This window comes from Mesoplodon bidens (genome assembly GCF_964165515.1).
Source record: "Mesoplodon bidens genome assembly, chromosome: 7".
Classification (NCBI taxonomy): Eukaryota; Metazoa; Chordata; class Mammalia; order Artiodactyla; family Ziphiidae; genus Mesoplodon; species Mesoplodon bidens.
In genome coordinates, this window is record NC_138164.1 from 58619569 (window position 1) to 58634153 (window position 14585).

The 14585-nt window shown below is 53.5% G+C and overlaps 1 protein-coding gene across 3 annotated transcripts; it reads left to right on the top strand.

Annotated features, from left to right (window-relative positions):
• Window positions 1-1628: 1628 nt before the first annotated feature.
• RHOG (ras homolog family member G) lies at window positions 1629-14481 on the top strand. 3 transcript variants are annotated; one of them, XM_081240487.1, is made up of 2 exons: window positions 1629-2016; window positions 13243-14481. In XM_081240487.1, exon 2 carries the CDS (start codon window positions 13311-13313, stop codon window positions 13884-13886), a length of 576 nt encoding a protein of 191 aa, XP_081096613.1. In that variant the 5' UTR covers window positions 1629-2016; window positions 13243-13310; the 3' UTR covers window positions 13887-14481. The 3 variants fall into 3 exon arrangements, with proteins under 3 accessions (XP_081096613.1, XP_081096612.1, XP_081096614.1); XM_081240486.1 differs by lacking the exon at window positions 1629-2016 and adding an exon at window positions 2292-2410; XM_081240488.1 differs by lacking the exon at window positions 1629-2016 and adding an exon at window positions 2843-3078.
• The last annotated feature ends 104 nt before the right edge of the window (window positions 14482-14585 follow it).

The window sequence follows — 14585 nt, forward strand, 5'->3', positions numbered from 1 at the left end:
ATAGAAGCCATTTTAGTATGTGGTCCTCCACTGAACCCTGTCTTTAATGGAAACTCACAATCCTTTCTTCATCATCAAATGGCAAACATCAGCCATGTGCTCCCACTAGAGTACGGAGGGGAATCAGATTTTCCCCTTGTCTTTCCTGGTTTCCTCTTCTCCACACAGAGGAGTATGTCCCAAGTGCTGTGGGGAGGGAGGAGAGAGACCCAAACTCTGCCTGGAGGATCTGGGGAAGTTTGAGCAGAAGGATCATGGAGAATGAATTCATCTACTCAATCATTTACCAGCCTGAATCTGATAGAGACTTTAATATTCTGTTCCATACCACACCCACTAGCTACATGAACCATCAAGCATTTGAAATGTGTCTAGTCAAAATTCAGATGTACTCTAAGTGTAAAACATACACCAGATTTCAGACTTAGTACAAAAAAAGAATGTAGACTATCCTATTCTTTTTTTTTTTTTTTTTTGCGGTACGCGGGCCTCTCACTGTTGTGGCCTCTCCCGTTGCAGAGCACAGGCTCTGGATGCGCAGGCTCAGTGGCCATGGCTCACGGGCCCAGCCGCTCCATGGCATGTGGAATCTTCCCAGACCGGGGCACGAACCCATGTCCCCTGCATCGGCAGGTGGACTCTCAACCACTGCGCCACCAGGGAAGCCCCTCCTATTCATTTTTATAAGCAATAATTTTATACAGATTACATGCTGAAGTTGAATGATAATATTTTGCATACGTTGGGCTAAATAAAATATATTATTAAAATTAAATTTTACCTGTTTCTTTTCATTTATTTATTTATTTGCTGCACGGCTGTGGGATCTTAGTTCCCCAACCAGTGATCAAACCCGTGCCCCCTGCAATGGAAGGGTGGAGTCCTAACCACTGGACCGCCAGGGAAATCCTTCGTTTTACTTTAAAAAAAAATGTCATCACTAGAAAAATTTAAGTTGCATATGTGGCTTACAATATATTTCCACTAGACAGCACTAGGAGACTACCAAGTGCATGGCAGAGGTGGTGTGTGTGCATGCATGTGTGCGCACGTGCGAGTGTCGTTGGAGGCAGTGGTCCATCACCGCCAGATTGTGAAAGACTGAGTCGATTTTGCCCGGCAGTCAATAGAGGAAATAGGCGGAAAGAATAGAATGCACAAAGACCCAGAGATGTGGGCTGGCACATTGTGTTTTGGGAACTCTTTCTTATAGTAGTATGATTTTTTAAAAGAAGTATTTGTTGAGTGTTTACTTTGAACCAGGTATTGGCAGCAGGCCTTTTACATCCATTCTCATCTTCACAACTACAGGATGAAGGGGAAGTTATTCTATTTTGCCAAAGACAGAATGGAGGCTCAGAAAGGTTGGACTATTTATTCTCAGAGTTGTTCTTCCTCTTTATCTGGAAAGCCTCTTGGAGACAGGGAGCCTTTCGTTACTGCCTGTTCTCCTCCAAGGCACCTAGCACGCAGCTCTGCACGTGGTAGGCACTCAGAAAGTTTGTGATGAACGGATATTCTTTCTCAAGTCAGAGCTCCACGAGCAAGGCCAGGGAGCAGAAGCACCAGAGGGCGCCCACGAGTCCGCCCACCCGCCGGTCCCCAGAGCCCCGGCAAGATTCAGGACTGGGTGCGGCCCTTCTGTCCCAAGCAGTTGAGCGCCTCAGCGAGAAGAGGGTGCGAGGGGAGCCCCACGTCCTGACTCCGCCCCGCCCCCTCCCCAGAGCCCAGGCTCGCGGAGCCGCCGGGTGCGGAACGACGACACGACATCCTGTTTTTGGGGCCCGCGGCTCCGCCTGCGCCTCTGCTGATCTTGTCTTTCCCCGGGTGCTGACGCCAGCTCTCCTTCCCCCAGTCTCCGCACCCTTCCCAGGGGTCTGGGGCCTTCCCACTGCTGAATCACCGCCACCCCGCACTACCCCGGGGCTCGGGGCAGAGGTGGGGACTGCCCCAGCCGGACCTATTCTGGCCAACCCCCAGCCTGGGCCATCGCTCGATCCCTGGGCTTGACTGAAGGTACCAGGCCTAGGGGCGCCTGTTCACAGCATCTTACCGCAGGGGTTGGTGGGGGCGAGATAGGGGGAGGGGGGACAAAAGCCAAGCGCCTAGGCTAGGGCCTCTGCTGGGGTGGAGGTGGCAAGAAGGGGACTGGGAGGACTGACCTTAAGGGCCTCAGAGGTAAAGGGCTGGGGTGGGGGAGCCCAGTACCCGGCTGGGGATCCACCCGGTGGGGGTGACCGGGGCTGGGGGGGGCACCGGCCGGCGGACTTCCTTGTCGAGCCCCGCCCCGCCCCGCCCCGCCGGCCGGCCCGCCCCCCCCACTTCCTCCGGCCTCCAGTTCTCACTTCCTTCTCCAGCCCCGACCCGCTGCCGCCGCCCACCAGCTCCCCCGCGGCGGGGAGGGCACCAGGTGAGGCCTGGCTCCGGCCGGCAGGCTGGGGGTCCGTGGGAGGGGAGCCCGGCCGGCCCCGGACTGGACGTGGCCGCGGGCCCGGGAAGTTTGGCTGCGGGAGGCCGCGGCGGGTGGTGCTCGGCTCGCTTCAAGTTGGGCGGGCGCGGCCGGCCGGGCGGGGCGGGGACGGGCCACTGCAAGCCGGCGGCGGTTCGGGGACGGTGGGTTCCTGTACCAAGGGCGGCGGTACCGGCCCCCGGGAGCCGCGAGGAACTCCTGAGGTCGGAGAGTCTCCCGCTCTGAGAGAAAAGTCTCTGAGTGGAAGAGCTTAGGGCTGGGAGATGGGACTCAGAGGTGGGGTGCCCCCAGCAGTTGCAGGGGGCTGTTACGAAGTGTGTTGAGAGGAAGGGGCCTCTGGGCTAGAGAAGGCGCTCCCTCTGCTTTGGCAGTTGTGACACTTGTGAGGTAGAGAGAGAGGCTGTCTGTTGCCTCTGAAGCCCGAGGCTGCGGAGAAAGAGCTCCTTCCCTGGAAGATCGAAGCCGGTCCAGACCCACAGCCGCAGCCTGCAACCTAAGGGTCCTCTGCGCTCAGGCGGAGGGTGGGGGAGCCCCCAGACCCCAATCCTTCTCTCTTTATGTCTGTTTTTCTGAGACCCAACTTCTCCATCCCTGGAACAGAGCAACAGGTATTTTAGTGAGCAGACATCGGCTGTGCCTAGCTGCCTAGTGCTTTGTCTTTGCGGGGTAAACTGAGGAAGGAAGGGACCTGGTCTTGCCCTGTGACTAGAGGTGAAAGGACTCTTATTCAGAGGTACTGATAGTCCTTGAGGAGATGGCATCAGGAGAGCAGGACTTGAGGAGAGCAGGACTTGAGGAGAGCAGGACTGGTTTCAGGAGATGGAGAGAACAGGGCTTCTGGGAGGCAGCACGAGGCTCTAGCCTTGGAAGATGATCAGGAGCCATCTCCTGCTCTTCCCCCGTCCCCTTTATTAGTCCCTGAATTCTACATGTTCTCATTCTGTCTTCCTCCATTCCTTCTTCAGATTCTGTCAGACTTCAGACACGAACCCTCCGTCACCCTCTTCTTGCGTTCTCTTCCGTCCCTTTTCCCCCCCACAGTCATGCCTGGGCCCTTACCTCTCACCTACCCTGCTTCTCTGTCCATCTCTGTCCTCTCCCAGTGGCCTTCCCCCTCCCTTCCGTGCCCAGCTTCTGGCTCCTGCACACATATCCACCCTCTGTTTCTTCTATCTCCCCTCATTCCTCTGGATCCCTCTCTTTCCTTTCCCTTCTGCCACTTATCTCCAGCTTTGGGGAGGCTTTTCAGACCTCCCTAGTTCAGAGAGGCAGGCTGAAGCCTCCCCTTGGTAGAGGTGATGAAAGGGCTGGAAAACCTCTGTATATGTGTATGTGCATGCAAGTGTCTGCATGTCCACATCTTTATCTTTTGGAGACAAAATAACTGCCCTCAGCCTTGTGAGGGCCCAGAGCAGGGGAAGCCAGCAGAATGAAGGGAACCTGCAGTGGGTGAGCTCGTGGTTAGGTAGGAGGAAGCAGTCTGTAGCAGTCAGCGTATCAGGGTAGAGTGACACAGGAATAGGACTGGTGAGAGAGGCCGTGGGAAATCAAAATCCCCCAGACCCTTGGGTGCCTGATCAAGAGGCCAGGCCTGGAGGCTGGGGGACAGCCTAAAGGTCTCTGACTCCAGTGCTCACTGGTTCCAGCACCACCTGGTGGGGACAATGGGACCAGGTCAGCTAGGTGTGATGGAAGGAAAGGGAGGAGTAAAGGCAGAATTCTGGAGGGAAGACTATAGCTGGTCTAAGTTCAGTATTAACTGTGGTAGTTCCAATTCGGGAAAAAAAGAAGGGTATGAGGCAAAGGTGTCTGCCCCCTCTTTTCTGCTGCCTTCCAAGGCCTGCCCAGGCCAGATTCCCACGTGCCCAGGGCTGCATCAAGGCCTTGGTGACCAGGAAGCTCTCTGGAGTTCTGCTCACCCCTCTGCCTTCACGCATCCTTAATATTCCCCCCTCACCTAGGACCCTAATTCCCTCTCTTTCGGGAATTTCTTCCAAGTCTAACTACAGTCCAGACTGGCTCTATAAGCTCTTGCTGTTCCCATTCTAGAGCTCCTTCTTTAAGCCTTTGGGATGCATGCTGAGAGATCCTACTTCTCTCTACCTCCTCAAGTCTACTCTATTCATTTCTGTCCACTAGAAGAAAAGAGAAGTGGAGGGGAGCAAGTGCTATTTTTTATGGGATTCCCAAGCACAGCTAGATTTAAGGACTATCCCTGTTCCCCATTCTGTCCTCTTCCCTTCTCACCGTTGTCCCTCTCCCATGGATTGTCCCTTCCTCCACACTCCTGTCTCTGCTACTCTGATTCTGGGAGGTACAGGGGGGGTTTGGCCCCAGCAGGAAATCCCAGGGACCTACATAAGAACCCCAGCTCAGGGAAGGATATGAATGCAAGGCACTTTCCCAGCATCAGGGCTCAGTAAAAAACCACCCAGGAGTCCTGACTCCCCACCTGCCAAACCAGTACTTATTTTAGATAACTGAGCAACCCACAGGACTCTTAAGGGTGAAGACAGGATGGATGAGACAGGGGTTCTCCCAGGCAAGATCTGGCCCCACTGGAGGTTTGAGCTAATTGCATGAAATTCACTGCTGGAAAAATATAACCAGGGTGGGAGGAATCTAAGTGGGGAAATATTTTGTGGGGGGATGAGGGTGGGGGGTATGTGCCTGCTGTATTCCTCAAGGGAGGCTGCCCTTGAGGTCTTCGCTAAAGAAATATGGTCAAGGTCTTGACATGAACAGAAGTGGCCGATACAAGATTGTCACAGATCCTGGTTGAGAATACGGAGAGTTGTTTCTGGCAAGGTGTTAAGGCAGATGAGGTGGCTGGTGTGAGCTTTTAGGGGGTAATAAGTAGGAAGATTTGAGAGGTTGTGGCTGGAGCGAGACAGTTGGGAAGATATAAGAATGAGGGTAGCAGGGCAACTGGGAAGAAGATGTGGTCCCAGACTGAAGACCCCTCTCCATACAGCGTATAGACCCGTTAGTGGTGAGGCTTGTAGGGTTCTGTGAAGAGGGAAACCAAAGACAAAGCCTGGGCCGCCTCCCCAGAACAGATCGGTTTTCCTGTCCAGGGTCCAGCTTCCTCTTTTGTCCTCATGTCATGGGGGGAGGGCATCTCCCCAGGAGCTGAGCCTAGAGGAGGCTCTCCTCGGCTAGTTCAGGGTGGCTGTCTGTCCAGTAATGTCAGTTCTAAGTCACGGATGCCCCGGCATGGACTAGGCATGAGGCCCTGGAAACAAAACGGGCTCAGACGCCAACCTGGCCCCTTTGGCCCATTTCCTGAAGGGATAAACCATGGTAGGGTCATCCTGAATGAGGTCAGAGAGATGGGCCCATTCCCAGGCTGGAGGTCAGGAGACTCAGGTCCTTGTCCTGGATTTGCTTGCAACCCTCTGTATATAACCCTAGTCAGCTTTGTCTCTTGTGGCTCAGCTTCAAGATTAAGAAGTTGCCTATCAATACTTCCAAAGAGCATACAGAATACTGATAGCTCTGACTCTGTTTCCCTCAAGAGGCTCCTCATAGCTGTGCCCCTGACTCTGGGCCCAGCCTTGAACAGGTCTAAGTATCTGTCTGGGACAAGTACTGTGGCCCCTTTCCCCAAAGCACAAGAGAAGAGGGCAGAGAGTGTCAAGGATTTTGCCAGGGCTCAGCAATGTGGGGGGTACCCGGTGCCCTGCTCCAGCTCTGCCTCAACTGACAGTGGAAAATAGATGCCGGAGTTTCCTCCCTGATGTTTTTTTCCCTTGTGGAAACCCCCTCAGATCTGGGGCGGGGTTGAGGGGACTGGGCAGCCCTGGGTCTCTCTGTGGGTATTTTCAGGTGGGGGAGGCAGGATTGGGAGGATGGCACTTCTGTACAGCCTCATGTGAAATGAGCAAAGGCAAAGGAAGTGCCACTTCACGGGCCTTTCATGGGGCCCCAGGACTGCTGAGCTGCTGTTAGGTGGGGAGGAGGAAGGCAGGAGGAAGCAAGTGTTTGGCCTTCCTCTGTGCTGCCTGGTCGGGGAGGGGCAGCCGTCTCAGCTTCCCCAGCCAGAGCTGCCCTAACCCTGGGACGTACTGTGTGTGGAGCATCCCAGGTGCTGGGACACCGAGAGAAGAAGGAAGGGAACTGGGACTGAGTAAAAGGGTCCCAGCCTCCCACAGCCCTCCCAGCTATAGCTGTCTTGTTTCCTCCTCCTCTCCAGTCCCTAGTGGGTCAAGTCAACTCGCTCCGTCTCTTACCCTATCCGTGGAGTGCAGGATCCTCTGCAGGGGCTGAAGGGTGGAGAATGGCAAGAGGTGGAGAATTCTCCAGTGTGAATTTTTTTTAAGGCTGGGAACTAGGCTGTCTTGGGTTCTGCCCCTGCTAATGGGAGAAGGGGAAGAAAAAGAGAGACTCAGCCCTTGGCCTGGTCCCAGCCCCACACTGACCTCATGTCTCCCCCAGCTTCCTCCTCCTAGCCCAGCTGCAGCCCCTTTGAGCCTCTTCGTAACATCTCTCTCCTCCACTCCTCCCTTCAAAACAAACAGACAGACTGGCAGAGCTTCTGAAGCTGTTTCTAACACTGACCATGACCATGACCATGACCCTGACCCTGGCCTCATCCTTGACCAATCCTGGTCTTCGGATATTCCCAATCCTTAGCCTCATCAGGACCACTTTTCCTACGCATCTTCCTCATCACCACTGGGCTAGAGCTATGCCTGCTCCACCCCTCTCACCCTTGCAGTTGAGGACAAGGCAATCTAGCCAAAGTGTTCATTACTCTAAATTGTACTCCTCAGGGGGAGGAAGTTAGTTACCTTCATCTGCTGTCTCCTGGGCATGGAGGCTCTTCCTCGTTTCCAGAGTCAAAATCTGAATTGATGAGGGAGGAGATGTGTGTCCGTCTGCAGCTTTTGCTCAGCTCTCTGCTGGGCTTCTGGAAGTAAGCAGGACAGATTTCCCTCCTCATGAGGCATCCTGTTAAGTTCAGCACAGGGAACCATAATAACCGTGCTGGGGAAGGTAGGGCAGAAGAAGGGGTGGCTGTGGTGTCCAGGAGCAGCTGGGGAGTGGAGCTGGGCCCTGAAGGACTGGGAGGCTGTGGGGTAGGGTGAGGGGGGGGGCAGGAAGCAGAATTCCAGGAAGAGGAGCTCCCATGTGCAAAGACATGAAGGACAGATTGAGTTCATTCAGCTTTTTACTGACAGCCACTGTGTGCTGTGCTCAGCCTGGGGAGACAGATCAGCCGGGACCTTGCCCTCTAGGTCCTCCCAGTCTAGTGACAAGAGATAAGATTCAGATCAGCTTCCACGTGACTAAGATAATGCACCTGTGAGAAAATGGGACCAGACCTTGGATGGGATAAGTCTTTTGTGACTTGGGTGATTTACAAAACTTCCCTGAAGGAGGTGGCAATGGTGCTTGGCGCTGGAGGACCAACTGGGGGATCCTTTGAGGCAACTGAGTCTTCTGAGCTGCTGGGTGGGGGGTTGAAGGATGGAAATGGGGGAGAAATACTGGATTCCCACCCGGACAGTGAATATGGCTGCTTGATGTGTTTTGGGAAAGAGAACGTAGAGGCTGCTTGTAGAGAGGATCAGGGTGATGTGGCCAGAGCTTAGGATCAGAATACCCAGAGTGATGGATTATAGTCAGAATGAGTTTCAGCGAGGGTTGCAGAAGGGGATCCCCCATGTCAGGGAGGCAGATTAGAAGGCTGTAGTAAGTTCCCGTTGCCTCCACACTCCCCCATCTCTTCGGGCCTATTCCTCCCCTCCTCCACTCCCAGTTGGGACACTTCCCCTGCTATTATGGCCACAGAGATCTGGCAATCAGGAGATCTGGCAATCAGGCAATCCACTGCTTCCTTTTCCTCCCCCATTCTGGGCCTGCCTGGGCCACACCCAAGACCAGGCCCCACTTGGTACAAGCTGGGCTCTGGGGACTACACTCAGACAGGGTGAGCCCCATGGGCTGTGCTCCCTGTGGCAGCCAGGTCCAGCTGCTACTGGGAGGAAAGCTTTTCCTATCCCAGTCAAAGCTTTTGGCTGCCATTGCTGTCCAAAAAGATTCAGCATTGCAGTTTTGACTGGGGGGGTATCAGTCCAGTTCTGGGCTTCTGACCTGTCTATCCAGATCTCAGTAACACGGACAGAAGCAAGCAGGTCAGAAACTCTATACTTAGCTTTTCTGTAGGGGAGTCGAGAAGCTCAAGCTTCAGTATTGGTCGGGGTTGGGGGGGCATCCACAAGCTAAGGACCTTATGGATGACTACTGGAGAAGGAGAGTCACACAGACCCAATGAAGGATGTAAACGGTGGCCATACTGTGGAAGCTCAAAGAAAGGAGAATTCAGTAGCCTCGTGGGACCATGAGACCAGCTAGGCCTTGAGTCAGGAAGATTTGAGAGGGGAGGCGGAATGGCAGAGAGAACAACAAGAGTAAAAGTTCAGAGGCCAGAATGATCCTGGCTTCTTTACACAGGACAATGTAGACCCCTCTGGAGCAGGGAGCTACATTGCAAGCACCTGCTTTATATATATACATTGTGCATTAACTCACTTCATCCGTATAACAACCTTATAAGGTTGGTACTATTACCTAGCTCATCGTGGCAGAACTAGGATTTAAACCCAGGTCTATCTGACTCCAAAACCCCTGCCAGATTATGAAGAATTCTGAATGCCAAGATGAAGGACCAGGCATGATCTGAATTAAGCTGGGAATCGAAAGCCAGAACAAGTTATTGTAATATGGTTAATACTATACCAATCTGCAAATATTATTTATTTACTAAACAAAAGTTCTTTTCTTTCTTTCTTTTTTTTTTTTTTTGCGGTACGCGGGCCTCTCACTGTTGTGGCCTCTCCCGTTGCAGAGCACAGGCTCCGGAAGCGCAGGCTCAGTGGCCATGGCTCACGGGCCCAGCCGCTCTGCGGCATGTGGGATCTTCCCAGACCGGGGCACGAACCCATGTCCCCTGCATCGGCAGGCGGGACTCTCAATCACTGCGCCACCAGGGAAAGCCTCTTTTCTTTAAAAAAAAAAAAGGGGGGGGGACTTGGTTAATAAGCCACAGTCGATCCCCAACCCTAGGCAAGCCACTCTCCTTGTGTGGCCCCCTGCAGCATTGACCGTCCCTTTTTCCTACGTGGTACAGGCTAGACCCTACCTTTTAGCATGTGCCCTCCTTAAATGAGCTGTGGGAACTTACTTGACCCAGTTCAGGCCATAGGATCTCAGAGAAAAGAGTTGTCCTGGGAGAGAGGATAAGGGTCCGAACTAGACCTGAAGAGGGAGAATTGGGCTGCCGCCACCACTCAGACACCTGCATATTCAATGATTCCTGCCTCTTGGTATGAAAGACTTTGCTTTTGCCACCTTCTCTGTGCACCCCACTTCCGAATTTATAAAGCACATTCATTCCTGTGCTCAGGATCTTCACTGCTGTCATTTGAGAGAGGGAGGGCGAGTTTTATCATGCCTGTTGTACAGATGAAGAAACTGAGGTTCCAGGAAGGGAAGTGACTTACTTGCTTAAGGTCACAAAGTCAGCTGCTAAGGGGTAACTTGGAGGCTCCGTGACACATTGAGGGAAACATAGGACTTTGGATTGCAAAACTGGGGTCTGTGTTAGCTCCCGTGCTGACTAGCTGTGTGACGTTGGGTTATTTTAACTGCTCTGGCTTTGTTTCCTTACCTGTAAATAGGAATAGTACCAGTGAGTTGTTATAAGGATCAAAAAAATGTAATATGATCTATATTGTGATCTATAAAGGGCTGTACCTTGTGAGGGCTTTTAATCAAGTGGAAGAGTGGGCAGGTGAACCCAGGAGGTCAGATTCAGGTGCAGGTGCTCTTGGCCCTCTACTATACTGCCTCTGCCCTGCTTGTTTCTGGACACTACCTCACTCGTGATCCTTTTCCGGTGTCAGCCCCTGTTCCCTTGCCAGCCCGGAAGCTTCCCTCTCCCTCCTCGCTCCTTTGAGGGCTGATTTACTGATTGCTGGTTGATAACCCCTCCCTAGAAAGCTGCCTGGAGCCAGTTGTACTTGTAGTCTCTTGGGCCTTGTGACTGCCGGCCAGAGTTCCCTCCTTGCCTTCCTGCCTGGGCCAGCCCAGTGCTGGGCTTGAGGGGGAAGAGTTCCCCGTCACACTGCCATGCCCACTCCCCTGCTTTGTGTGGAACTGAGGATTTACAGGCCTAGGAGTTGTGCTTTCGAGATGCTGGGGTCTCCTAGAAAATCCAGTGGACACAAGTAATGGCACCAACACCCGCCACCCCAAGATGCTGTCTCTTCTCCCCCAAGGAAGAAGCCACAGAATCCTGAGATGAATGTGGCCTGACTTGCCCCCACGTGCCGAGGTCTTAACGCACTTGCTGACTGATCAGCCCTCCCACCCCCATCCCGTGCGGGCCTTTCCTATCCCCATCGTCCTATCTCCTGCTCCCAGATTCCTTAATGTCTCATCTCATCCACTTAGTACCCTTGCACAGGCTTTTTTCTCTCCAGTTCATGGATTGGGAAACTGAGTCTCAGAGAGGGTAAGTGCCTCATGCTTGGTTACAGTGAGTCAGCAGCAGAGCAGAGCTGGGGCTAGGACTTAGGTTAGTTCTCTTGACTCCCAATCCCAAATTCTCTACTGCCCTAGAGGGTCCTTATTTTCTTCCTGGATCCATACCCCAGGGCTCTCTATCCTCTCTCCTGAGGTTGAACACACACACTTATTCATGCAAATAAGATGAAAATATTTTTATTGCGAACCAGAGAGGCAACCTCATAGAATGAACTCATTTCCCTCCCAGCTGGTCCCAGGGGAAGCTGGGGCCTGGGAGGGAGCTGGGACCAAGCCCTGGATCCTATGCAGGTTCCACACCATGGAGTTCCTTTTCCACTTCCCAGTGGTGGATTCCCCCTCCCCCTCCCAATGTGATTTTTGAGGCTTTGGAACCAGTGGTTGAGAGGTCAGGCTGGGAGGTAAGGGGTTGTCAGACCAGGGTGCAGTCTTGCTGTGTATAAAGTGAAATGGAGAAAATGGGCCAGTGGTGAAGGTGCTTGGGTGGAGTGGGGGATACTTAAGAGATATGGGTGTGTCTGAAACAGGACTGTCCCCTCCCAGGGAGCAGGGGCCTGGTCGTGAGAGAGCAGCAGGGAAAGGAAGTCACATACTAGCTAGAAAAAGTCCCCCATGGCTGAGAGGAAGTAGCCAATTAGAGGAGGACCCTTGCTGCAGCAGTATAAATAATCACAGGGTTTCCGGAAGCTCTGTTCTTTTCCACAACTCAGAAGAGCAGTTCCTCACCTAAAGGCCCTGTGAGCTGCCCAGGTGACCAGGGTGATGGCTGGAGCTAGGACTCCTCTGAAACTCACCCCACTGATAATTACAGCAGCTTATTTATTTGACACTTCCTGTGTGCCACACCTCATGCCAAACACTTTCTACATGTTAGCTCATTTCATCCTCTGACCAACTGTAACCCAACAGGCTAGATTATCCCCATCTTACAGATGAGAACATTTGAGGCTCAGGAAACTTAAATATGTTGCCCGAGATCATACATGACTAGTCGGTGGAGCTGTGATTAGAATCCCTGACCAGTCTGATTCCAGCATGTCTTCTCAGTGGTAGTGCTTTAATGGCACTGTGTTCTCTACCCAAGAGTCTGGAAGCCCCTCAAGTTCTTCAGAGGCACAGCCCATGGTCTCAGGAAAGGGACAGAAGATTAAGGGGAAAATGAAGTTTTTGTCTTACTTTTCTGTTCATCCCTTTTGGCTGGGCTTGGAGGATCTGCCTCACCCTACCTTGAGAGAAGATGCAGAAGGGAGCCACAGCCTTTGCCTCATTCATCATTACACACACAGATTCCAGACCAAATTCCAGCCCTGGCTCGGTCTCCAGGGTTCTCCTACACTGAGTTGCCAGCCTGGGTATGTGTGGCCAGATAGGGTTTCCCATGCTTCCAAGAATGATGGGGTAAGCTCTCCCTCCTTTTCCCCATCCCCAGGGTACCCTGGATTGAGACAGGACAACTGTCTAGAGAATTGTGCCCCTACTCAGCAGGTTTCTCATTGCACCTTTTGGTTTGCGTTCAGTAGCCAAGATGTCAGGTTTGGAGTTGAAGCATCAGTGCACTAGGCAGGGTGGGCCCTGAGTTGGGAGAGGCTCCGCCTATGGCTGCATCTCAGAGTGACCTGAGACAGCTGCCTTGTGCTAGAAGCCCTCTCCAGTCTACTCGGTGGGAGGGGTCCATATCTGACAGAGGATCTGGTAGATCCCTACACATGCGCACCCTCCTTTTGTGTCTATACTTCCTGGAGGAAAAATAAAAGTAGCTAATACTTATTGAATGCTTATTATGACCAGGCACTGTTCTAAATGCTTTACATGAGTTAACTCATATAATCCTCACAACAACCCAATGAAGTAGGTATTGTTTTATCCCCATTTTACAGATTAGAAAAATGAGACATAGGTTAAGTAATTTGTCCAGGGTCATACATCTAGGAGATAGGAGAACCAGATTTTGACCTTTGTCAGTCTGGCATCAGAACGTATGTGCTTCACATAATATATTACACCTTAGTGCCAGCTTCTTTATCCCTGAGCATCTTTGTGTGGTCTCAGGGCCTGTCTCCCATTTCGTGTCTGTCTCTCTGAGGTCTGTCTTGATGGGACTGCAGGATGGTGTTCAGGTTAAAAGAACTGGAGCTGGTTTCCCTCTGTATGCCCCCATCCTTTCTTCCCAGTGGATAGAGTCCTCCCTAACCAAGAGTATCCCTCTCATCTGTCCATAGGTCACTGCATCCAGAGGGGCCCAGAAGGGGAAGGAGGCATAGCCTCCACCGCAGCAGCTGCACCCACCATGCAGAGCATCAAGTGTGTGGTGGTGGGCGATGGGGCTGTGGGCAAGACGTGCCTGCTCATCTGCTACACAACCAACGCCTTTCCCAAGGAGTACATCCCCACAGTGTTCGACAATTACAGCGCCCAGAGTGCCGTTGACGGGCGCACGGTGAACCTGAACCTGTGGGACACAGCGGGCCAGGAGGAGTACGACCGCCTCCGCACACTCTCCTACCCTCAGACCAACGTGTTTGTCATCTGTTTCTCCATTGCCAGCCCGCCCTCCTATGAGAATGTGCGGCACAAGTGGCATCCAGAGGTGTGCCACCACTGCCCCGACGTGCCCATCCTCCTGGTGGGCACCAAGAAGGACCTGAGAGCCCAGCCTGACACCCTGCGGCGCCTGAAGGAGCAGGGCCAGGCACCCATCACACCGCAGCAGGGCCAGGCGCTGGCCAAGCAGATCCACGCTGTGCGCTACCTCGAGTGCTCAGCCCTGCAGCAGGACGGCGTCAAGGAAGTGTTTGCCGAGGCTGTCCGGGCCGTGCTCAACCCCACGCCCGTCAAACGTGGGCGGTCCTGCGTCCTCTTGTGACCCTGGCACTCAGCTTGGAGGCTGCCCCTGCCCCGCCACCAGTTGTGCCTTTGTGCCTTGGCGCCTTGTCTGCCCCCAGCTGTGCCTTAAGGACTAATTCTGGCACCCCTTGCCAAGGAGGCTTGCCGAATGCCTTTTTCTCCTTGAGGAGGCCCATGGGGAAAGGGGCTTTGGGCCCTGCCCCACTCTGCTTGGGAACACCAGATATGCTCAAGAGCTCACCCAGGCCAAGGTCGGACCCCTCCCCAAGAAGCCAACCCAGTGCCTCCTCCCCACGTTCCCCTACTGACCAGTTGATCCAGCTTTCCACACAGATATTGCTGCCTGTTGTGGTGCCTTCTCTCAGGTTAGGAGCTCTCAGCCATCCCTAACCTCTCCCTCGCTGCTCTTCAAATTGCCCCCCACCCCCCAAGATGCTCTCTCCCCTCCCCAGAGAAGGAGCCACAGACTCCTAGGAAGCTGAATGTGCCCTAACCTACCCCCATGTGCCCAGGCCTTACGCATCCGCTGACTGACTCAGCCCCACCCCCACCCCCTCTGGGCTCCTGGGGGCCCCTCCTACCCCCATCAGCATCAATAAAACCTCCTGTCTCCAGTGGTGCTGGCTCCTCCCTGTGTGCTGGGCATGGGGGGGTTGGGCAGGGGCCGGGCATGGGCTAGGGCTCCCCAGAGACTGGGAGCCTTTTGTTTCCTGCAAGA